Source organism: Oncorhynchus keta, chromosome 19 (assembly GCF_023373465.1).
Source record: "Oncorhynchus keta strain PuntledgeMale-10-30-2019 chromosome 19, Oket_V2, whole genome shotgun sequence".
NCBI classification, from domain to species: Eukaryota; Metazoa; Chordata; class Actinopteri; order Salmoniformes; family Salmonidae; genus Oncorhynchus; species Oncorhynchus keta.
Genome location: NC_068439.1, coordinates 3,625,264 through 3,651,823, shown reverse-complemented (window position 1 = coordinate 3,651,823; position 26,560 = coordinate 3,625,264). Strand labels below are relative to the sequence as shown.

The 26,560-nt window shown below is 46.4% G+C and overlaps 1 protein-coding gene across 1 annotated transcript in view; it reads left to right on the top strand.

Annotated features, from left to right (window-relative positions):
• Window positions 1-26,560, top strand: part of LOC118378371 (CUB and sushi domain-containing protein 1-like) — a 926,375-nt gene that overhangs the window by 860,542 nt on the left and 39,273 nt on the right. The window contains 4 exon segments of the mRNA XM_052471760.1: window positions 5,745-5,864; window positions 5,867-5,920; window positions 9,696-9,875; window positions 20,157-20,330. Coding sequence (XP_052327720.1) covers window positions 5,745-5,864; window positions 5,867-5,920; window positions 9,696-9,875; window positions 20,157-20,330 — 528 coding nt within the window.

Genomic DNA, 26,560 nt, shown 5'->3' with positions numbered 1-26,560 from the left:
GTCATAGAGATTGTCATACAGATTTTTATACAGACTATCATACAGATTGTCATACAGATTGTCATACAGACCGTCATAGACAGACAGATAGTCAGACAGACAGTTCTACAGACAGTTCTTGAGACAGACAGCTCTAGGGGCAGTTCTACAGACATTTTCTACATACAGCTCGAGAGGGAGAGAGAGCTGTCTTACTCCCCCTCTCTATCTCTCTCTCCCTCCATCCCTCACTCCTTCTCTCTCTTTGTGTGGTGCCTGAGGGGTGGCCACCTGTTCATGGTTGGCAAAGACATCAAGGTCCAGTCACAGCTGGTCATTATAGAGGGGCCATTGCTTGCACACACACACACACACACACACACACACAGAGAGTGCTGTGGTGCAATGGCCCATGGGCCGTTGGGCCTGGAGCAGGAAGGAGGAGGAGGCAGTAATGAACATACACATCATCCTCCACTGGATCCACTGGTCAAAAGACCACAGAGACCTAGGAATTAGAGAGAGAGAGAGAGAGGGAAGGGGAGAGAGAGAGGGAAGGGGAGAGAGAGAGGGAAGGGGAGAGAGAGGGAAGGGGAGAGAGAGAGGGAAGGGGAGAGAGAGAGGGAAGGCGGAGAGAGAGAGGGAAGGGGAGAGAGAGGGAAGGGGAGAGAGAGAGGGAAGGGGGAGAGAGAGGGAAGGGGGAGAGAGAGGAAGGGGGAGAGAGAGGGAAGGGGGAGAGAGATGGAAGGGAGAGAGAGAGGGAAGGGGAGAGAGACGGAAGGGGGAGAGAGACCACAGGAATTAGAATGCCGAGAGAGAGAGGGAAGGGGGAGAGAGAGGGAAGGGGGAGAGAGAGGGAAGGGGAGAGAGAGGAAGGGGGAGAGAGAGGGAAGGGGGAGAGAGAGGGAAGGGAGAGAGAGAGGGAAGGGAGAGAGAGGAAGGGGAGAGAGAGGGAAGGGGGAGAGAGGGAAGGGGAGAGAGAGGGAAGGGGGAGAGAGAGGGAAGGGGGAGAGAGAGGGAAGGGGGAGAGAGAGGGAAGGGGGAGAGAGACCACAGGAATTAGAATGGGGAGAGAGAGAGGGAAGGGGGAGAGAGAGGGAAGGCGGAGAGAGAGGGAAGGCGGAGAGAGAGGGAAGGCGGAGAGAGAGGGAAGGGGGAGAGAGACCACAGGAATTAGAATGGGGAGAGAGAGAGGGAAGGGGAGAGAGAGAGGGAAGGGGAGAGAGAGAGGGAAGGGGAGAGAGAGAGGGAAGGGGGAGAGAGAGGGAAGGGGGAGAGAGAGAGGGAAGGGGGAGAGAGAGGGAAGGGGGAGAGAGAGGGAAGGGGGAGAGAGACCACAGGAATTAGAATGGGGAGAGAGAGAGGGAAGGGGGAGAGAGAGGGAAGGGGGAGAGAGAGGGAAGGGGGAGAGAGAGGGAAGGGAGAGAGAGAGGGAAGGGGGAGAGAGAGGGAAGGGGAGAGAGAGAGGGGAAGGGGGAGAGAGAGGGAAGGGGGAGAGAGAGGGAAGGGAGAGAGAGAGGGAAGGGAGAGAGAGAGGGAAGGGAAGGGGAGAGAGAGGGAAGGAAGGGGGAGAGAGAGGGAAGGGGGAGAGAGAGGGAAGGCGGAGAGAGAGGGAAGGCGGAGAGAGAGGGAAGGGGGAGAGAGAGGGAAGGGGGAGAGAGACCACAGGAATTAGAATGGGGAGAGAGAGAGGGAAGGGGAGAGAGAGGGAAGGGGAGAGAAAGGGAAGGCGGAGAGAGAGGGAAGGGGGAGAGAGAGGGAAGGGGGAGAGAGAGGGAAGGGAGAGAGAGAGGGAAGGGGAGAGAGAGGGAAGGGGGAGAGAGAGGGAAGGGGGAGAGAGAGGGAAGGGGGAGAGAGACCACAGGAATTAGAATGGGGAGAGAGAGAGGGAAGGGGGAGAGAGAGGGAAGGCGGAGAGAGAGGGAAGGGGGAGAGAGAGGGAAGGGGGAGAGAGAGGGAAGGGGGAGAGAGACCACAGGAATTAGAATGGGGAGAGAGAGAGGGAAGGGGGAGAGAGAGGGAAGGGGGAGAGAGAGGGAAGGGGGAGAGAGAGGGAAGGGAGAGAGAGAGGGAAGGGGGAGAGAGAGGGAAGGGAGAGAGAGAGGGAAGGGAGAGAGAGAGGGAAGGGGAGAGAGAGGGAAGGGGGAGAGAGAGGGAAGGGGGAGAGAGACCACAGGAATTAGAATGGGGAGAGAGAGAGGGAAGGGGGAGAGAGAGGGAAGGCGGAGAGAGGGAAGGCGGAGAGAGGGGAAGGGGGAGAGAGAGGGAAGGGGGAGAGAGAGGGAAGGGGGAGAGAGACCACAGGAATTAGAATGGGGAGAGAGAGAGGGAAGGGGGAGAGAGAGGGAAGGTAAAGAGAGAGGGAAGGCGGAGAGAGAGGGAAGGGGGAGAGAGAGGGAAGGGGGAGAGAGAGGGAAGGGGGAGAGAGACCACAGGAATTAGAATGGGGAGAGAGAGGGGAAGGGGGAGAGGGAAGGGGAGAGAGAGGAAGGGGGAGAGAGAGGGAAGGGGAGAAAGGGAGGGAAGGGGGAGAGAGAGGGAAGGGGAGGGAAGGGAGAGAGGGGGAAGGGAGAGAGAGGGGGAAGGGGGAGAGAGGGAAGGGGAGAGAGGGAAGGGGGAGAGAGGGAAGGGGGAGAGAGGGAAGGGGGAGAGAGAGGGAAGGGGGAGAGAGACCACAGGAATTAGAGAGAGAGAGAGGGAAGGGGGAGAGAGAGGGAAGGGGGAGAGAGAGGGAAGGAGAGAGAGAGGGAAGGGGAGAGAGAGGGAAGGGGGAGAGAGACCACAGGAATTAGAATGGGGAGAGAGAGAGGGAAGGGGGAGAGAGGGAAGGGGAGAGAGAGGAAGGGGGAGAGAGAGGGAAGGGGAGAAAGGGAGGGAAGGGGGAGAGAGAGGGAAGGGGAGTGAAGGGAGAGAGGGGGGAAGGGGAGAGAGGGAAGGGGAGAGAGAGGGAAGGGGGAGAGAGAGGGAAGGCGGAGAGAGAGGGAAGGCGGAGAGAGAGGGAAGGGGGAGAGAGAGGGAAGGCGGAGAGAGAGGGAAGGGGGAGAGAGAGGGAAGGGGGAGAGAGGGAAGGCGGAGAGAGAGGGAAGGCGGAGAGAGAGGGAAGGGGGAGAGAGAGGGAAGGGGGAGAGAGAGGGAAGGGGGAGAGAGACCACAGGAATTAGAATGGGGAGAGAGAGAGGGAAGGGGAGAGAGGGAAGGGGAGAGAGAGGAAGGGGGAGAGAGAGGGAAGGGGAGAAAGGGAGGGAAGGGGGAGAGAGAGGGAAGGGGAGGGAAGGGAGAGAGGGGGAAGGGGAGAGAGGGAAGGGGAGAGAGGGAAGGGGGAGAGAGGGAAGGGGGAGAGAGGGAAGGGGAGAGAGAGAGGGAAGGGGGAGAGAGAGGGAAGGGGGAGAGAGACCACAGGAATTAGAGAGAGAGAAAGGGAAGGGGGAGAGAGAGGGAAGGGGAGAGAGAGGGAAGGGGGAGAGAGAGGGAAGGGGAGAGAGAGGGGAAGGGGAGAGAGAGAGGGAAGGGGGAGAGAGAGAGGGAAGGGGCGAGAGAGGGAAGGGGCGAGAGAGGGAAGGGGGAGAGAGAGGGAAGGGGGAGAGAGAGGGAAGGGGAGAGAGAGGGAAGGGGAGAGAGAGGGAAGGGGGAGAGAGAGAGGGAAGGGGAGAGAGAGGGAAGGGGGAGAGAGACCACAGACCTAGGAATTAGAGAGAGAGAGAGAGAGAGAGAGAGAGGGAAGGGGGAGAGAGACCACAGACCTAGGAATTAGAGAGAGAGAGAGAGAGGGAAGGGGGAGAGAGAGGGAAGGCGGAGAGAGGGGGAAGGGGGAGAGAGAGGGAAGGGGGAGAGAGACCACAGGAATTAGAATGGGGAGAGAGAGAGGGAAGGGGGAGAGAGGGAAGGGGAGAGAGAGGAAGGGGGAGAGAGAGGGAAGGGGAGAAAGGGAGGGAAGGGGGAGAGAGAGGGAAGAGAGAGGGAAGGGGAGGGAAGGGAGAGAGGGGGAAGGGGGAGAGAGGGAAGGGGAGAGAGGGAAGGGGGAGAGAGACCACAGGAATTAGAGAGAGAGAAAGGAAGGGGGAGAGAGGGAAGGGGGAGAGAGAGAGGGAAGGGGCGAGAGAGGGAAGGGGAGAGAGAGGAAGGGGGAGAGAGAGGGAAGGGGGAGAGAGACCACAGGAATTAGAGAGAGAGAAAGGGAAGGGGGAGAGAGAGGGAAGGGGAGAGAGAGAGGGAAGGGGGAGAGAGAGAGGGAAGGGGCGAGAGAGAGAGGGAAGGGGCGAGAGAGGGAAGGGGAGAGAGAGGAAGGGGGAGAGAGAGGGAAGGGGAGAAAGGGAGGGAAGGGGGAGAGAGAGGGAAGGGGGGAGGGAAGGGAGAGAGGGGGAAGGGGAGAGAGGGAAGGGGGAGAGAGGGAAGGGGAGAGAGAGAGGGAAGGGGGAGAGAGAGGGAAGGGGAGAGAGACCACAGGAATTAGAGATAGAGAAAGGGAAGGGGGAGAGAGGGAAGGGGGAGAGAGACCACAGGAATTAGAATGGGGAGAGAGAGAGGGAAGGGGGAGAGAGGGAAGGGGAGAGAGAGGAAGGGGGAGAGAGAGGGAAGGGGAGAAAGGGAGGGAAGGGGGAGAGAGAGGGAAGGGGGAGAGGGGGGAAGGGGGAGAGAGGGAAGGGGGAGAGGGGGAAGGGGGAGAGAGAGGAAGGGGGAGAGAGAGGGAAGGGGAGAAAGGGAGGGAAGGGGGAGAGAGGGAAGGGGAGAGAGAGAGGGAAGTAATATAATAATATAATAATATATGCCATTTAGCTGACGCTTTTATCCAAAGCGACTTACAGTCATGTGTGCATACATTCTACGTATGGGTGGTCCCGGGAATCGAACCCACTACCCTGGCGTTACAAGCGCCATGCTCTACCAACTGAGCCACAGAAGGACCACTGTGGAGGGAAGGGAGAGAGGGAGGGGGAAGGGGGAGAGAGAGGGAAGGAAGGGGGAGAGAGAGGGGGAATGGGGATAGAGAGGGAAAGGGAGAGAGAGGGAAGGGGAGAGAGAGGGAAGGGGGAGAGAGAGAGAAGAGGGAAGGGAAGGGAGAGAGGGAAGGGGGAGAGAGAGGGAAGGGGGAGAGAGAGAGGGAAGGGGAGGGAGGAAGGGAAGGGGGAGAGAGAGGAGGGAAGGGGAGAGAGAAGAGAAGAGGAGAGAGAAGGGGGAGAGAGAGAGAGAAAGAGGGAGGGAGGGAGGGAAGGGGGAGAGAGAGGGGAGGGGAGAGAGAGAGGGAAGGAAGGGGAGAGAGAGGGAAGGAGAGAGAGAGGGAAGGGGGAGAGAGGGAAGGGGAGAGAGAGAGGGAAGGGGGAGAGAGGGAAGGGGGTGAGAAATGGAAGGGGGAGAGAGAGAGAAGAGGGAAGGGGAGAGAGGGGGAAGGGGGAGAGAGAGAAGAGGGAAGGGGGAGAGAAGAGGGAAGGGGGAGAGAGGGAAGGGGGAGAGAGGGAAGGGGGAGAGAGGGGGAAGGGGGGAGAGAGGGAAGGGGGAGAGAGAGAGAGAGAGAGAGGGAGGGAGGGAGGGAGGGAGGGAGGGAGGGAGGGAGGGAGGGAAGGGGTGAGAGAAAGCAAGAGGGGGAAGGGGAGAGAGAGGGAAGAGAAGAGAGGAGGGAGGGGAGGGAGGGAGGGAGAGAGAAGAGGAGGGAAGGGGTGAGAGAAAGCAAGAGAGGGAAGGGAGAGAGAGGGAGGGGGATCACTTTGCCTAAGTCCTATTCTTAATATGTATTGCATTAACACTTCTCTCTCTCCCTCTCCGTCTCTCAGTGATCTCCTGTGGGAACCCAGGAACACCCCGTAACTCCCAGATCCTGTCTCATGATGGCCTGGTGTTTTCCCGCTCCATCACCTACACCTGTCGAGACGGTTACTACTCCAACGGACTGCTACACGTCACTGCACGGTTAACGGGACCTGGACCGGGAGCATGCCTGAGTGCACGGGTACCAAAAACACGGACTGCTCACACGTCACTGCACGGTTAACGGGACCTGGACCGGGAGCATGCCTGAGTGCACGGGTACAGAGAGAAACTAAAAACACACACTTAGACGAGTCTCTCTCTCTCTCTCTCTCTCTCTCTCTCTCTCTCTCTCTCTCTCTCTCTCTCTCTCTCTCTCTCTCTCTCTCTCTCTCTCTCTCTCTCTCTCTCTCTCCTCTCTGCTCTCTCTCTCTCTCTCTCTCTCTCTCTCTCTCCTGGTGCAGAGTACAGAGAGAAACTAAAAACACACAGTTGACACCCTGGTATACTCCATGTAAACTGTGCTTGCTAATGTAACGGATGGCAGTGATATTCCCCTCATCCTTTTGAAGGTATCGTTTTTGGTATTTATTTAATTAGTCCATTTCTGATATATTCTCAAAATGTTTGGCTTATCAGAAATCTAAGATTTCAAGACGACTCAAAGTGTAGATGTCACACAGTCAATGGCACTGGGTGATGATGAGAGAGGTTGTATCTCTGGACATGCTGGTTGTAATGGGTGAGGTCACTGCATATGTGGGAGGTGGGACAAAGGAGGTAACAGGGGTATGAGGAGTGGGACTAGGGGCTCCATTGTGAACTAAAACAATGATAACTAACCTGAACAACAGTATACAAGGCATATTGACATTTGAGAGACATACAGCGAGGCATACAGTAATCACAGGTGTTGAATTGGGAAAGCTAGCTAAAACAGTCGGTGAGACAACAACAGCTAATCAGCTAGCATAACAACAGCAGGTAAAATGGCGTTGACTAGGCAACGGGGCCGACGGATAAAACATAAACAAGCAGAATGGAGTACCGTGATTAATGGACAGTCCAGCGTGCATCAGCTATGAAGCCAAGTGATCAGAGTCCAGGGGGCAGCGGTGGGCAGGGGGCTGGACTGGCGAGTGTTATCCAGGTTAAAAAAACTAACAATGACTAAATAGCTTGTAGCTAGTTAGCTGGTTAGCTTCTGGAGGTTCTTGAGTGTGTTCTAGAAATTAAAAATAGTAGCGATTCCGTATCACAATGGGTGAGGCAGGTTACCGGAAGGTATAAACAATTTACAAATCAAAAAGAGATAGAAAGTAAATATGGGTCCAGTGAGTGTTTGGGACGCGGCGATTCAGACGGTTAGCAGGCCTGTGCTACAAGCTAGCAGTTAGCGGACCGAGTTAGCAAGCAAGGAGATAGCAAGGGCTAGAGAGTTAGCCTTTGGGGGACGTTGCGATGGGGTGAGTCTGTTTATTCCTCTTCATGCGGTGACATCGATAGACCGGTCGTGGGTCCGGTTATTGGGCTCTGGCCGGGCTAGCTTCAAGCTAAGTGGGTGGAAACGCTAGCCAGGAGCAATCATCCGGGGTTGCGGTTTAGCTAGATAGCTAGTTGTGAAGATCCAGCTGAAAAATGTTCCGTTTGCGGTGGGAATCCGGGGATAAAAATAAATAGGTCTGTTATGCTCTGGTTACTGGCGAGAGCTTTCCGAGCTAAAGGTTAGCTGATGACCGGTTAGCTGAAGACCGCTAGCATAGCTGGTGGTTAGCTGGCTAGCTTCAATTGAGGGGTTCCGGTAAATATAAATACTTTAGGAAAAGTAGCTACATTGGGTGAGGCGGGTTGCAGGAGAGTATTTGGAAGCTGAAGTTTAGCAAAATGTTTTTAAAGATATGCGAAGAAAAATGTGTAAAAACTAAAAAAGATATATACAAGGGACACGACAGGACGTCTTACTGCTACGCCATCTTGGATCATCTTCTGCCTCCTGCAAGGATAGACTGAGAGATGTCCTGGTCTCACACAGTGGTGGATAGACTGAGAGATGTCCTGGTCTCACACAGTGGTGGATAGACTGAGAGATGTCCTGGTCTCACACAGTGGTCTGCCTCCTGCAAGGATAGACTGAGAGATGTCCTGGTCTCACACAGTGGTCTGCCTCCTGCAAGGATAGACTGAGAGATGTCCTGGTCTCACACAGTGGTCTGCCTCCTGCAAGGATAGACTGAGAGATGTCCTGGTCTCACACAGTGGTCTGCCTCCTGCAAGGATAGACTGAGAGATGTCCTGGTCTCACACAGTGGTGGATAGACTGAGAGATGTCCTGGTCTCACACAGTGGTGGGATAGACTGAGAGATGTCCTGGTCTCACACAGTGGTGGATAGACTGAGAGATGTCCTGGTCTCACACAGTGGTCTGCCTCCTGCAAGGATAGACTGAGAGGCATGTCCTGGTCTCACAACAATGGTCTGCCTCCTGCAAGGGTAGACAAGAGATGTCCTGGTCTCAACACAGTGGTGAATACTGACTGACAACAATGTCCTGGTCTCAACAACAGTGGTGACTAGACTGACAGATACACCTGGTACTCACACAGTGGTGGATAGACTGAGAGATGTCCTGGTACCACACAGTGGTGAATAGACTGACAACATACACCTGGTACCAACAACAAGCTGAATACTGACAACAATACACCTGGTACCAAGGATAAACTGACTGACAACATGTCCTGGTCTCACACAATACACCTGGTACCAACAACAAGCCTGCAACAATAGACTGAACAGATACACCTGGTCTCAACAACAAGGTGAATAGACTGACAGATGTCCTGGTCTCACAATACAGTGGTCTGCCTCCTGCAAGCTGATAGACTGAGAGCAAGGTTTTGGGACTTCCGACAACAATACACCTGGTACCAACAACAATACACCTGGTACCAACAACAAGCTGAATACTGACAACAATACACCTGGTACCAACAACAAGCTGAATACTGACAACAATACACCTGGTACCAACAACAAGCTGAATACTGACAACAATACACCTGGTACCAACAACAAGCTGAATACTGACAACAATACACCTGGTACCAACAACAAGCTGAATACTGACAACAATACACCTGGTACCAACAACAAGCTGAATACTGACAACAATACACCTGGTACCAACAACAATACACCTGGTACCAACAACAAGCTGAATACTGACTTCTAGAAGTTACGTCTGTTGAGTCACGGGAAGCTTGTTGTGTGAATGATATTGAAGAGTGCACAGTCAGGGTCCCATTACGGCTCCTGGAGCAACAGTTTCCTCAGCTTGTATGTATTAGAAGAGGAGGCTCGGGCACTGGTAGACATTCTGGCTCTTGCATCTCCATAGGGAAGGGAAGGTGAAGTATCTCACAGTAATATGTACCTCAGTTCTACTACAATGCCATTGAAAGTTTGTTTCTCAGAGTTTGTTTCCCTCTAAGACCACTTGAAGCCATAGGCTATAATAAGTACTGTCTAGGAAGTGTGATTTTTATTTCAAACAGCTTATTGGCTGTGAAGCCATGGGAGACATGTAGCCTGTCTAGATTGGTAAGTTTGTTTGACATGTTAGTTGCTTTGGGGACTACAGCGTAGAACAGTTCATTAACTATTCCAGTCTTACAGACCTCATCTTGTGGGATTTAGACGATATGTTTACTCTCTATAATTGCATCTGAAGTGCTATGTCTTCCCAAATACAAAGGAAATCAACGTAGAGCTTTCCTCCAGGATGATGAGCTAGTGAATTATCTATATACATTATCTATATACATTGTAAATATACATGATCTATGTGAATTATCTATATATATATACATTATGTACATTCTATGTACATTATCTATATACAGCTTGGATTTGGGGAATATAATTGGGATGTTTCAATGACTCTTTCTCTCTCTCTCCCCCTCCCTCCCTCCGTCCAGTTATTATGTGTGGGGACCCAGGTGTGCCAGCTAATGGTTTGAGGCTGGGCAGTGAATTCACCTACAACAGCACTGTGAGTTTCCAGTGTGCCCCAGGATTCACTATGGACGCTGACCGCTCTTCAACCCTGGTCTGCACTAAGGACCGCACATGGAACGGGACCAAGCCACAATGCAAAGGTACTGACACACGCACACAAACACGCAGGAAAACATATGCACAGACAGACACACAGACTCTAGCACAATCTCTCTCTCAATAACAAACACTGTATCCCCCTGCCTCACACTCACTCTCTCTGTCTGTCTGTCTGTCTGTCTTTCTCTCTCTCTGTCTTTCTCTCTCTCTCTGTCTTTCTCTCTGTCTCTGTCTGTGTCTCTCTCTCTGTCTGTCTGTCTGTCTGTCTGTCTGTCTGTCTGTCTGTCTGTCTGTCTGTCTCTGTCTGTCTTTCTCTCTCTCTCTGTCTGTCTGTGTCTTTCTCTCTCTGTCTGTCTGTCTGTGTCTGTCTGTCTGTCTCACTCGGTCTGTCACCTCTCTCTCACTCTCAAATCAATTCAAAAGGCTTTATTGGCATGGGAAACACATATTTACATTGCCAAAGCAAATGGAATAGACAACAAACAAAAGGGAAATAAACAAGGGAAACATTAGCCAACACTCACACACACACACACACACACACACACACACACACACAACAGACAGTGCTGTAACAATGTAAGTTGTATTCCACTGGTTGTACTATGTTGTTCCCACCTTGCTGCTCTGCAGGTATGAGAGATGATCACTGTTTGATTTGTTTTCTCATTCTTTATGAGTGTAATCTGGAGGAAACGTGTCTCTAACAGTGGCTTATTTACCCCCTTGGCAGTTTTTCCTCTTTTGCTGCCTTACAACCTGGAAATAAAACAGATTTTGTTTTGGGGGGCAATGTGATTGTCTGGGGGGCAATGTGATGGTCTGGGGGAGGAGGCAATGTGATGGTCTGGGGGAGGAGGCAATGTGATTGTCTGGGGGGCAATGTGATGGTCTGGGGGAGGAGGCAATGTGATGGTCTGGGGGAGGAGGCAATGTGATGGTCTGGGGGAGGAGGCAATGTGATGGTCTGGGGGAGGAGGCAATGTGATGGTCTGGGGGAGGAGGCAATGTGATGGTCTGGGGGAGGAGGCAATGTGATGGTCTGGGGGAGGAGGCAATGTGATGGTCTGGGGGAGGAGGCAATGTGATGGTCTGGGGGAGGAGGCAATGTGATGGTCTGGGGGAGGAGGCAATGTGATGGTCTGGGGGAGGCAATGTGATGGTCTGGGGGAGGAGGCAATGTGATGGTCTGGGGGTGGAGGCAATGTGATGGTCTGGGGGAGGAGGCAATGTGATGGTCTGGGGGAGGAGGCAATGTGATGGTCTGGGGGAGGAGGCAATGTGATGGTCTGGGGGTGGAGGCAATGTGAACCAAAACTTTTGACTGGCATGTATATATGTAGCTTTTTCAATCACTCCCTTCAGTGCTGTGGCCACCCCTAACCTGCCGTGTTCTCAGGTCGTTTGTGCCGGTGTGTATTATCTTGTGGCTAGGTGAGCCTAGTTGGTACTCAGACAGAGGGTCTAGGGCTCTGGGTGTATTATCTTGTGGCTAGGTGAGCCTAGTTGGTCCTCAGACAGAGGGTCTAGGGCTCTGGGTGTATTATCTTGTGGCTAGGTGAGCCTAGTTGGTCCTCAGACAGAGGGTCTAGGGCGTGCTGGGTGTATTATCTTGTGGCTAGGTGAGCCTAGTTGGTCCTCAGACAGAGGGTCTAGGGCTCTGGGTGTATTATCTTGTGGCTAGGTGAGCCTAGTTGGTCCTCAGACAGAGGGTCTAGGGCTCTGGGTGTATTATCTTGTGGCTAGGTGAGCCTAGTTGGTCCTCAGACAGAGGGTCTAGGGCGTGCTGGGTGTTTGGACACCAGAGTTTAGACACTGTTTGTTTGGGAAAAAGTTCATTTTCTTGTATATATTTCCGGTCTGAGTCCATAAGGAGTGGTCTGTGTATTTATTTCACCTTTATTTAACCAGGTAGGCAAGTTGAGAACAAGTTCTCATTTACAATTGCGACCTGGCCAAGATAAAGCAAAGCAGTTTGACAGATACAACGACACAGAGTTACACATGGAGTAAAACAAACATACGTCAATAATACAGTATAAACAAGTCTATATACGATGTGAGCAAATGAGGTGATAAGGGAGGTAAAGGCAAAACAGGCCATGGTGGCAAAGTAAATACAATATAGCAAGTAAAACACTGGAATGGTAGTTTTGCAATGGAAGAATGTGACAAGTAGAAATAAAAATAATGGGGTGCAAAGGAGCAAAATAAATAAATAAATTAAATACAGTTGGGAAAGAGGTAGTTGTTTGGGCTAAATTCTAGGTGGGCTATGTACAGGTGCAGTAATCTGTAAGATGCTCTGACAGTTGGTGCTTAAATCTAGTGAGGGAGATAAGTTTTTCCAGTTTCAGAGATTTTTGTAGTTCGTTCCAGTCATTGGCAGCAGAGAACTGGAAGGAGAGGCGGCCAGAGAAAGAATTGGTTTTGGGGGTGACTAGAGATATACCTTCTGGAGCGTGTGCTACAGGTGGGAGATGCTATGGTGACCACACCCCATAAGGGGGACTTTACCTAGCAGGGTCTTGTAGATTAATGTATGTCCTCTGTGGTATGGGGGGAGGGGCTCAGTGGGGTAGTGGTAGCTTGTACAGGTTGACATTAGCTTGTAGAGGTCGACATTAGCTTGTAGAGGTTGACATTAGCTTGTACAGGTTGACATTAGCTTGTAGAGGTTGACATTAGCTTGTAGAGGTCGACATTAGCTTGTAGAGGTTGACATTAGCTTGTAGAGGTTGACATTAGCTTGTACAGGTTGACATTAGCTTGTAGAGGTTGACATTAGCTTGTTCAGGTTGACATTAGCTTGTAGAGGTTGACATTAGCTTGTACAGGTTGACATTAGCTTGTACAGGTTGACATTAGCTTGTAGAGGTTGACATTAGCTTGTACAGGTTGACATTAGCTTGTACAGGTTGACATTAGCTTGTACAGGTTGACATTAGCTTGTAGAGGTTGACATTAGCTTGTACAGGTTGACATTAGCTTGTAGAGGTTGACATTAGCTTGTTCAGGTTGACATTAGCTTGTTCAGGTTGACATTAGCTTGTAGAGGTTGACATTAGCTTGTACAGGTTGACATTAGCTTGTACAGGTTGACATTAGCTTGTAGAGGTTGACATTAGCTTGTAGAGGTTGACATTAGCTTGTAGAGGTTGACATTAGCTTGTAGAGGTTGATATTAGCTTGTAGAGGTTGACATTAGCTTGTAGAGGTTGACATTAGCTTGTAGAGGTTGACATTAGCTTGTAGAGGTTGACATTAGCTTGTTCAGGTTGACATTAGCTTGTAGAGGTTGACATTAGCTTGTAGAGGTTGACATTAGCTTGTAGATGTTGACATTGACATTAGCTTGTACAGGTTGACATTAGCTTGTAGAGGTTGACATTAGCTTGTAGAGGTTGACATTAGCTTGTAGAGGTTGACATTAGCTTGTTCAGGTTGACATTAGCTTGTAGAGGTTGACATTAGCTTGTAGAGGTTGACATTAGCTTGTTCAGGTTGACATTAGCTTGTACAGGTTGACATTAGCTTGTAGAGGTTGACATTAGCTTGTAGAGGTTGAGATTAGCTTGTAGATGTTGATATTAGCTTGTAGAGGTTGACATTAGCTTGTAGAGGTTGACATTAGCTTGTAGAGGTTGACATTAGCTTGTAGAGGTTGACATTAGCTTGTAGAGGTTGACATTAGCTTGTAGAGGTTGACATTAGCTTGTAGAGGTTGATATTAGCTTGTAGATGTTGATATTAGCTTGTAGAGGTTGACATTAGCTTGTAGAGGTTGACATTAGCTTGTAGAGGTTGACATTAGCTTGTAGATGTTGATATTAGCTTGTAGATGTTGACATTAGCTTGTTCAGGTTGACATTAGCTTGTAGATGTTGACATTAGCTTGTAGATGTTGACATTAGCTTGTAGAGGTTGACATTAGCTTGTAGAGGTTGACATTAGCTTGTAGATGTTGACATTAGCTTGTAGATGTTGACATTAGCTTGTAGAGGTTGACATTAGCTTGTAGAGGTTGACATTAGCTTGTTCAGGTTGACATTAGCTTGTAGAGGTTGACATTAGCTTGTAGAGGTTGACATTAGCTTGTACAGGTTGACATTAGCTTGTAGAGGTTGACATTAGCTTGTACAGGTTGACATTAGCTTGTACAGGTTGACATTAGCTTGTAGAGGTTGACATTAGCTTGTAGAGGTTGACATTAGCTTGTAGAGGTTGACATTAGCTTGTTCAGGTTGACATTAGCTTGTAGAGGTTGACATTAGCTTGTAGAGGTTGACATTAGCTTGTAGAGGTTGACATTAGCTTGTAGAGGTTGACATTAGCTTGTAGAGGTTGACATTAGCTTGTAGATGTTGACATTAGCTTGTTCAGGTTGACATTAGCTTGTAGAGGTTGACATTAGCTTGTAGATGTTGACATTAGCTTGTAGATGTTGACATTAGCTTGTACAGGTTGACATTAGCTTGTAGAGGTTGACATTAGCTTGTTCAGGTTGACATTAGCTTGTAGAGGTTGACATTAGCTTGTAGAGGTTGACATTAGCTTGTAGAGATTGACATTAGCTTGTAGAGGTTGACATTAGCTTGTACAGGTTGACATTAGCTTGTACAGGTTGACATTAGCTTGTAGAGGTTGACATTAGCTTGTAGAGGTTGACATTAGCTTGTTCAGGTTGACATTAGCTTGTAGAGGTTGACATTAGCTTGTAGAGGTTGACATTAGCTTGTAGAGGTTGACATTAGCTTGTAGAGGTTGACATTAGCTTGTAGAGGTTGACATTAGCTTGTAGATGTTGACATTAGCTTGTTCAGGTTGACATTAGCTTGTAGAGGTTGACATTAGCTTGTAGAGGTTGACATTAGCTTGTACAGGTTGACATTAGCTTGTAGAGATTGACATTAGCTTGTAGAGGTTGACATTAGCTTGTTCAGGTTGACATTAGCTTGTAGAGGTTGACATTAGCTTGTAGATGTTGACATTAGCTTGTAGAGGTTGACATTAGCTTGTAGAGGTTGACATTAGCTTGTAGAGGTTGATATTAGCTTGTACAGGTTGACATTAGCTTGTACAGGTTGACATTAGCTTGTACAGGTTGACATTAGCTTGTACAGGTTGACATTAGCTTGTACAGGTTGACATTAGCTTGTACAGGTTGACATTAGCTTGTAGAGGTTGACATTAGCTTGTAGAGGTTGACATTATCTTGTAGAGGTTGACATTAGCTTGTAGAGGTTGATATTAGCTTGTACAGGTTGACATTAGCTTGTACAGGTTGACATTAGCTTGTAGATGTTGACATTAGCTTGTAGAGGTGGACATTAGCTTGTACAGGTTGACATTAAGTTGTAGAGGTTGACATTAGCTTGTAGAGGTTGACATTAGCTTGTAGAGGTTGACATTAGCTTGTAGAGGTTGACATTAGCTTGTTCAGGTTGACATTAGCTTGTAGAGGTTGACATTAGCTTGTACAGGTTGACATTAGCTTGTACAGGTTGACATTAGCTTGTACAGGTTGACATTAGCTTGTACAGGTTGACATTAGCTTGTAGAGGTTGACATTAGCTTGTACAGGTTGACATTAGCTTGTACAGGTTGACATTAGCTTGTACAGGTTGACATTAGCTTGTAGATGTTGACATTAGCTTGTAGAGGTTGACATTAGCTTGTAGAGGTTGACATTAGCTTGTTCAGGTTGACATTAGCTTGTAGAGGTTGACATTAGCTTGTTCAGGTTGACATTAGCTTGTAGAGGTTGACATTAGCTTGTTCAGGTTGACATTAGCTTGTACAGGTTGACATTAGCTTGTTCAGGTTGACATTAGCTTGTAGAGGTTGACATTAGCTTGTACAGGTTGATATTAGCTTGTACAGGTTGACATTAGCTTGTACAGGTTGACATTAGCTTGTAGATGTTGACATTAGCTTGTAGAGGTTGACATTAGCTTGTAGATGTTGATATTAGCTTGTAGAGGTTGACATTAGCTTGTAGAGGTTGACATTAGCTTGTAGAGGTTGACATTAGCTTGTAGATGTTGATATTAGCTTGTAGATGTTGACATTAGCTTGTAGATGTTGACATTAGCTTGTTCAGGTTGACATTAGCTTGTAGATGTTGACATTAGCTTGTAGATGTTGACATTAGCTTGTTCAGGTTGACATTAGCTTGTAGATGTTGACATTAGCTTGTAGATGTTGACATTAGCTTGTAGAGGTTGACATTAGCTTGTAGAGGTTGACATTAGCTTGTAGATGTTGACATTAGCTTGTAGATGTTGACATTAGCTTGTACAGGTTGACATTAGCTTGTAGAGGTTGACATTAGCTTGTTCAGGTTGACATTAGCTTGTAGAGGTTGACATTAGCTTGTAGAGGTTGACATTAGCTTGTACAGGTTGACATTAGCTTGTACAGGTTGACATTAGCTTGTACAGGTTGACATTAGCTTGTAGAGGTTGACATTAGCTTGTAGAGGTTGACATTAGCTTGTAGAGGTTGACATTAGCTTGTAGAGGTTGACATTAGCTTGTAGAGGTTGACATTAGCTTGTAGAGGTTGACATTAGCTTGTAGAGGTTGACATTAGCTTGTAGAGGTTGACATTAGCTTGTAGAGGTTGACATTAGCTTGTAGATGTTGACATTAGCTTGTTCAGGTTGACATTAGCTTGTAGAGGTTGACATTAGCTTGTAGAGGTTGACATTAGCTTGTACAGGTTGACATTAGCTTGTAGAGATTGACATTAGCTTGTAGAGGTTGACATTAGCTTGTTCAGGTTGACATTAGCTTGTAGAGGTTGACATTAGCTTGTAGATGTTGACATTAGCTTGTATAGGTTGACATTAGCTTGTAGAGGTTGACATTAGCTTGTAGAGGTTGACATTAGCTTGTAGAGGTTGATATTAGCTTGTACAGGTTGACATTAGCTTGTACAGGTTGACATTAGCTTGTACAGGTTGACATTAGCTTGTACAGGTTGACATTAGCTTGTACAGGTTGACATTAGCTTGTACAGGTTGACATTAGCTTGTAGAGGTTGACATTATCTTGTAGAGGTTGACATTAGCTTGTAGAGGTTGATATTAGCTTGTACAGGTTGACATTAGCTTGTACAGGTTGACATTAGCTTGTAGATGTTGACATTAGCTTGTAGAGGTGGACATTAGCTTGTACAGGTTGACATTAAGTTGTAGAGGTTGACATTAGCTTGTAGAGGTTGACATTAGCTTGTAGAGGTTGACATTAGCTTGTAGAGGTTGACATTAGCTTGTTCAGGTTGACATTAGCTTGTTCAGGTTGACATTAGCTTGTACAGGTTGACATTAGCTTGTACAGGTTGACATTAGCTTGTACAGGTTGACATTAGCTTGTACAGGTTGACATTAGCTTGTAGAGGTTGACATTAGCTTGTACAGGTTGACATTAGCTTGTACAGGTTGACATTAGCTTGTACAGGTTGACATTAGCTTGTAGAGGTTGACATTAGCTTGTAGAGGTTGACATTAGCTTGTTCAGGTTGACATTAGCTTGTAGAGGTTGACATTAGCTTGTTCAGGTTGACATTAGCTTGTTCAGGTTGACATTAGCTTGTAGAGGTTGACATTAGCTTGTAGAGGTTGACATTAGCTTGTAGAGGTTGACATTAGCTTGTTCAGGTTGACATTAGCTTGTTCAGGTTGACATTAGCTTGTTCAGGTTGACATTAGCTTGTAGAGGTTGACATTAGCTTGTACAGGTTGATATTAGCTTGTACAGGTTGACATTAGCTTGTACAGGTTGACATTAGCTTGTAGATGTTGACATTAGCTTGTAGAGGTGGACATTAGCTTGTTCAGGTTGACATTAGCTTGTAGAGGTTGACATTAGCTTGTACAGGTTGACATTAGCTTGTAGAGGTTGACATTAGCTTGTAGAGGTTGACATTAGCTTGTACAGGTTGACATTAGCTTGTTCAGGTTGACATTAGCTTGTAGAGGTTGACATTAGCTTGTAGAGATTGACATTAGCTTGTACAGGTTGACATTAGCTTGTAGATGTTGACATTAGCTTGTAGAGGTTGACATTAGCTTGTAGAGGTTGACATTAGCTTGTTCAGGTTGACATTAGCTTGTAGAGGTTGACATTAGCTTGTTCAGGTTGACATTAGCTTGTACAGGTTGACATTAGCTTGTAGAGGTTGACATTAGCTTGTAGAGGTTGACATTAGCTTGTAGAGGTTGACATTAGCTTGTAGAGGTTGACATTAGCTTGTAGAGGTTGACATTAGCTTGTACAGGTTGACATTAGCTTGTACAGGTTGACATTAGCTTGTACAGGTTGACATTAGCTTGTAGAGGTTGACATTAGCTTGTAGAGGTTGACATTAGCTTGTAGAGGTTGACATTAGCTTGTAGAGGTTGACATTAGCTTGTACAGGTTGACATTAGCTTGTACAGGTTGACATTAGCTTGTACAGGTTGACATTAGCTTGTAGAGGTTGACATTAGCTTGTACATTAGCTTGTACAGGTTGACATTAGCTTGTAGAGGTTGACATTAGCTTGTTCAGGTTGACATTAGCTTGTAGAGGTTGACATTAGCTTGTAGAGGTTGACATTAGCTTGTACAGGTTGACATTAGCTTGTAGAGGTTGACATTAGCTTGTAGAGGTTGACATTAGCTTGTACAGGTTGACATTAGCTTGTAGAGGTTGACATTAGCTTGTAGAGGTTGACATTAGCTTGTTCAGGTTGACATTAGCTTGTAGAGGTTGACATTAGCTTGTTCAGGTTGACATTAGCTTGTAGAGGTTGACATTAGCTTGTAGAGGTTGACATTAGCTTGTACAGGTTGACATTAGCTTGTACAGGTTGATATTAGCTTGTAGAGGTTGACATTAGCTTGTAGAGGTTGATATTAGCTTGTAGAGGTTGACATTAGCTTGTACAGGTTGACATTAGCTTGTAGAGGTTGACATTAGCTTGTAGAGGTTGACATTAGCTTGTAGAGGTTGACATTAGCTTGTAGAGGTTGATATTAGCTTGTAGAGGTTGACATTAGCTTGTACAGGTTGACATTAGCTTGTAGAGGTTGACATTAGCTTGTACAGGTTGACATTAGCTTGTAGAGGTTGACATTAGCTTGTAGAGGTTGACATTAGCTTGTAGAGGTTGACATTAGCTTGTAGAGGTTGACATTAGCTTGTAGAGGTTGACATTAGCTTGTAGAGGTTGACATTAGCTTGTACAGGTTGACATTAGCTTGTACAGGTTGACATTAGCTTGTAGAGGTTGACATTAGCTTGTAGAGGTTGACATTAGCTTGTACAGGTTGACATTAGCTTGTAGAGGTTGACATGACACTCCTGAGTTTCCACCTATTGCTAATACCCCAGCCCCCATAACACAGGGGTAGCGTGTTAATATATAACTGCGCCATGCCAAACAATGGTCTGTATGGAATATTATGTTCCCATTTTTGTAGCAGTTAGCAAAAAGTGGCTCTGGATTATCTGTTAGGAGCTTATTTTTGTACTCGTTCCGTGCCTTTTCATTGTTTACATCCAAGGGGTATTGTATTGTGAGGACCTCTGCACATGGGGAAGCCCAAGGAGTAGGCAGGCTCAAAAGCCTCTCCATTTGGGAAGGGGGCAGGCTGTGAAACTCTCCTTCCGTTGTTGGGCTCAAGGGCTTTGGCACCTCTCACTTCGCACCTCAGTGCTAATTGAAGTTGCAGTCAGATATGTTCTGTCCTAGTAAGCTTGGTAGCCTTAATTAACTTAGCATTCAGTCCTTATAAAGGAAAATATATCGTTGTAAATGTCCTTTTCTTATTGACTTTAAAAGTAGCTTGAAATCCCACCTCTTTAAGGAATACCTAGGATAGGATAAGTAATCCTTCTCACCCCCCTCTTTTAAGATTTAGATGCACTATTGTAAAGTGACTGTTCCACTGGATGTCATAAGGTGAATGCACCAATTTGTAAGTCGCTCTGGATAAGAGCGTCTGCTAAATGACTTAAATGTAAAAATGTAAAAGTAGCTTCAGACTAAACATTACTCACTCATTTCCAGGTTGGATGGTATGTTCAGGTTTCCACTTCCTGTGCTGGATGTTGGTTTTACCAGAGCATTAGCTGTATAGTCCTTGGCAATAACAATATTTCCAGAACCGTTGTCCAAAATCAGGTTTTAGGTTTGGAGATTTGATTTGAAGTGAAGGTTATGTTGTGGAGGGCAGTATCCTGTAAATGTCCTTGTCTCAAAGAATTCAAGAGTATCCAACTCTTAATCTATATTTTTGTTTAAAAAAAATCTGAATCTCTCTCTCTCTCCAGCTATAGTGTGTACGGCCCCGCCTCCCATTCCTAACGGCCAGGTGGTTGGAGCAGACTTCACCTGGGCCAACAGCGTTAGTTACGCCTGTAACCAGGGTTACCAGCTCTCCCTGCCCACCATGATCACCTGCCAGGGAAACGGCACCTGGATTGGAGAAAAACCACAGTGCTTCCGTAAGTAAACCCCTGGAATATACCTGTATACCTGAGATTCAACTAGCTGTAAGGACATGCCATGTATATGCCATGTATACCTGTATACCTGTATACCTGAGCTTCAACTAGCTGTAAGGACATGCCATGTATACCTGTATACCTGTATACCTGTATACCTGTATACCTGAGCTTCAACTAGCTGGGAGGACATGCCATGTATACCTGTATACCTGTATACCTGTATACCTGTATACCTGAGCTTCAACTAGCTGTAAGGACATGCCATGTATACCTGTATACCTGTATACCTGTATACCTGAGCTTCAACTAGCTGTAAGGACATACCATGTATACCTGTATACCTGTATACCTGAGCTTCAACTAGCTGGGAGGACATGCCATGTATAGCATTGGTGGTCAGTGCCGTTGCCTATCTTCATCTGAAACGGCACTGACCACCAATGTAACATGGCATGTCCTCCCAGCTAGTTGAAGCCCAGGTAGACAGGTATACAGGTATACATGGCATGTCCCTGGGGCGGCAGGGTAGCCTAGTGGTTAGAGCGTTGGACTAGTAACCGGAAGGTACAAGGTACCTGACAAGGTACAACTCTGTCGTTCTGCCCCTGAACAGGCAGTTAACCCACTGTTCCCAGGCCGTCATTGAAAATAAGAATATACCCAGAGGAGGACGGAAGCTAGCTGTCCTCTGGCTACACCATGGTGCTACCCTACAGAGTTATGTTGAGGCTACTGTAGACCTTCATTGCAAAACAGTGTGTTTTAATCTATTATTTGTTGATGTGATTTTATTTAGTATAGTTTTATCTAAAAAATTATGAAATTAAATTACTGAGGAAGATGGTCCTCTCCTTCGTCGTCTGAGCTGCAATATGACATTTACCATAGTCACATCCCATAGTCACATCCCGTAGACACATCCCATAGTCACATCCCATAGACACATCCCATAGTCACATCCCATAGTCACATCCCATAGTCACATCACATAGACACATCACATAGACACATCATAGACACATCACATCCCAGAGACACATCCCAGACACATCACATCACATCCCACATCCCATAGACACATCCCATCACACATCACATCCCATAGACACATCCCAGAGACACATCCCATAGTCACATCCCATAGACACATCACATCCCATAGACACATCACATCCCATAGACACATCACATCCCATAGTCACATCCCATAGACACATCCCATAGTCACATCCCATAGACACATCACATCCCATAGACACATCACATCCCATAGTCACATCCCATAGTCACATCCCATAGACACATCACATCCCATAGACACATCACATCATAGACACATCACATCCCATAGACACATCACATCACATAGACACATCCCATAGACACATCACATCCCATAGTCACATCACATAGTCACATCACATCCCATAGACACATCACATAGTCACATCACATAGACACATCACATCACATAGTCACATCACATAGTCACATCACATCCCATAGTCACATCACATAGTCACATCACATCCCATAGTCACATCACATCCCATAGACACATCACATCACATAGACACATCCCATAGACACATCACATAGTCACATCACATCACATCACATAGACACATCACATAGACACATCATAGACACATCACATAGACACATCACATCACATAGACACATCACATAGTCACATCACATCCCATAGACACATCACATCCATAGACACATCACATCACATAGACACATCACATAGACACATCACATAGTCACATCACATCACATAGACACATCACATAGACACATCACCATAGTCACATCACATAGACACATCACATAGACACATCACATCACATAGACACATCACATAGACACATCACATAGACACATCCCATAGTCACATCACATAGACACATCACATAGTCACATCACATCACATAGACACATCACATCATAGACACATCCCATAGACACATCCATAGACACATCACATCACATAGACACATCACATCACATAGACACATCACATAGACACATCACATCCCATAGACACATCACATAGACACATCACATCCCATAGACACATCACATCATAGACACATCACATAGACACATCACATCACATCATAGACACATCACATCACATCACATAGACACATCACATCACATAGACACATCACATAGACACATCACATAGACACATCACATAGACACATCACATCACATAGACACATCACATCACATAGACACATCCCATAGACACATCACATAGACACATCCCATAGACACATCCCATAGACACATCCCATAGACACATCCCATAGACACATCCCATAGTCACATCCCATAGACACATCCCATAGACACATCCCATAGTCACATCCCATAGACACATCACATCACCATAGACATCACATCACATAGACACATCACATCACATAGACACATCCATAGACATAGACACATCCCATAGACACATCCCATAGACACATCCCATAGACACATCCCATAGACACATCCATAGACACATCACATCACATAGACACATCACATCCCATAGACACATCCCATAGACACATCACATAGTCTCATCCCATAGACACATCCCATAGACACATCACATCCCATAGACACATCACATCACATAGACACATCACATCCCATAGACACATCACATCACATAGACACATCACATAGACACATCACATAGTCACATCACCCATAGACACATCCCATAGACACATCACATCACATCCATAGACACATCACATCACATCACAGACACATCCCATAGACACATCACATCACATAGACACATCACATCACATCCAGACACATCACATCCCATAGACACATCACATAGTCTCATCCCATAGACACATCACATAGACACATCACCATAGACACATCCCATAGTCACATCCCATAGTCACATCACATAGTCACATCCCATAGACACATCCCATAGTCACATCCCATAGTCACATCCCATAGTCACATCCCATAGACACATCCCATAGACATCCCATAGACACATCCCATAGACACATCACATCCCATAGACACATCACATCCCATAGTCACATCCCATAGTCACATCCCATAGTCACATCCCATAGTCACATCCCATAGACACATCCCATAGACACATCCCATAGACACATCACATCCCATAGACACATCCCATAGACACATCACATCCCATAGTCACATCCCATAGTCACATCCCATAGTCACATCCCATAGACACATCCCATAGACACATCATCACATCACATCATAGACACATCACATAGACACATCACATCCATAGACACATCACATCACATAGACATCACATAGACACATCACATCACATAGACACATCACATAGACACATCCCATAGACACATCCCATAGACACATCACATAGTCACATCCCATCAGACACATCCCATAGTCATCACATCCCATAGACACATCCCATAGTCACATCCCATAGTCACATCACATAGACACATCCCATAGACACATCCCATAGTCACATCCCATAGTCACATCCCATAGACACATCACATCACATCACATAGTCACATCACATAGACACATCCCATAGTCATCCATCATAGACACATCCCATAGACACATCCCATAGTCACATCCCATAGTCACATCCCATAGACACATCCCATAGTCACATCCCATAGTCACATCCCATAGACACATCCATAGACACATCACATAGACACATCACATAGACACATCCCATAGACACATCACATCCCATAGTCACATCACATCCATAGACACATCACATCCCATAGACACATCACATCCCATAGACACATCCCATAGTCACATCCCATAGACACATCACATCACATAGACACATCCCATAGACACATCACATCACATCATAGACACATCACATCACATAGACACATCCCATAGCCACATCACATAGTCACATCACATCCATAGACACATCACATCACATAGACACATCCCATCAGACACATCACATCCACATAGACACATCCCATAGTCACATCATCATCACATAGACACATCACATCACATAGACACATCACATAGATACATCACATCACATCACAGACACATCACATCCCATAGACACATCACATAGACACATCACATCACATAGACACATCCCATAGACACATCACATCACATCAGACACATCACATCACATAGACACATCACATAGACACATCACATCCCAAAGACACATCACATAGACACACATCACATAGACACATCACATAGACACATCACATAGACACATCCCATAGACACATCCCATAGACACATCATAGACACATCCATAGACACATCCATAGACACATCACATCACATAGACACATCACATCCACATCACAGACACATCCCATAGTCACATCCCATAGACACATCACATAGACACATCCATAGACACATCACATAGACACATCACATCCCATAGACACATCACATCACATAGACCATCACATAGACACATCCATAGACACATCACATAGACACATCCCAGAGACACATCACATAGACACATCCATAGACACATCACATCCATAGACACATCACATCACATAGACACATCACATCACATAGACACATCACCATAGACACATCACATAGTCACATCACATAGACACATCCCATAGTCACATCACATCCATAGACACATCACATCCCATAGACACATCATCCATCACATAGACACATCACATAGTCACATCACATAGACACATCACATCCCATAGACACATCACATAGACACATCACATAGACACATCACATCACATAGTCACATCACATAGACACATCACATAGACACATCCCATAGACACATCACATAGTCACATCATCCATAGACACATCCCATAGTCTCATCCCATAGACACATCCATAGTCACATCCCATAGACACATCCCATAGTCACATCACATAGACACATCCCATAGACACATCCATAGTCACATCACATAGACACATCACATCAGACACATCACATAGACACATCACATAGACACATCCATAGTCTCATCACATAGACACATCCCATAGACACATCCCATAGTCACATCACATAGTCACACATAGACACATCCCATACACATCACATAGTCACATCACATAGACACATCACATCACATCACATAGACACATCACATAGACACTCATCCCATAGACACATCACACATATCATCACATCACATCATAGACACATCACATCACATAGACACATCACATCATAGACACATCACATCCATAGACATCATCCCAGAGACACATCACATAGACACATCCATAGACACATCCATAGACACATCACATAGACACATCACATCATAGACACATCATAGACACATCACATAGACACATCACATAGACACATCCCATAGACACATCACATCATAGACACATCACATAGTCACATCATAGACACATCACATCCATAGACACATCCCATAGACACATCACATCACATAGTCACATCACATAGACATCACATCATAGACACATCCCATAGACACATCACATAGACACATCCATATAGACACATCACCATAGTCACATCCCATAGACACATCCATCATAGTCACATCACATAGTCTCATCACATCATAGACACATCACATAGTCACATCACATCATAGTCACATCCCATAGTCTCATCACCACATAGACACATCCCAGAGACACATCACATAGTCTCATCACATAGACACATCACATAGTCACATCCATATAGACACATCCCATAGTCACATCACATAGACACATCACATAGTCACATCACATCATAGACACATCCCATAGACACATCCCATAGACACATCACATCACATAGACACATCACATAGACACATCACATAGACACATCACATCACATAGACACATCACATCACATAGACACATCACATCCATAGACACATCACATCCATCATAGACACATCACATCACATAGACACATCACATCACATAGACACATCCCACATAGACACATCATCACATAGACACATCACATAGACACATCACATAGACATAGTCACATCACATAGACACATCACATCACATAGACACATCATAGTCACATCCCATAGACACATCCCATAGACACATCACATAGACACATCCCATCCAGACACATCACATCACATCACAGACACATCCATACATCCCATAGACACATCACATCACATAGACACATCACATCACATCCATAG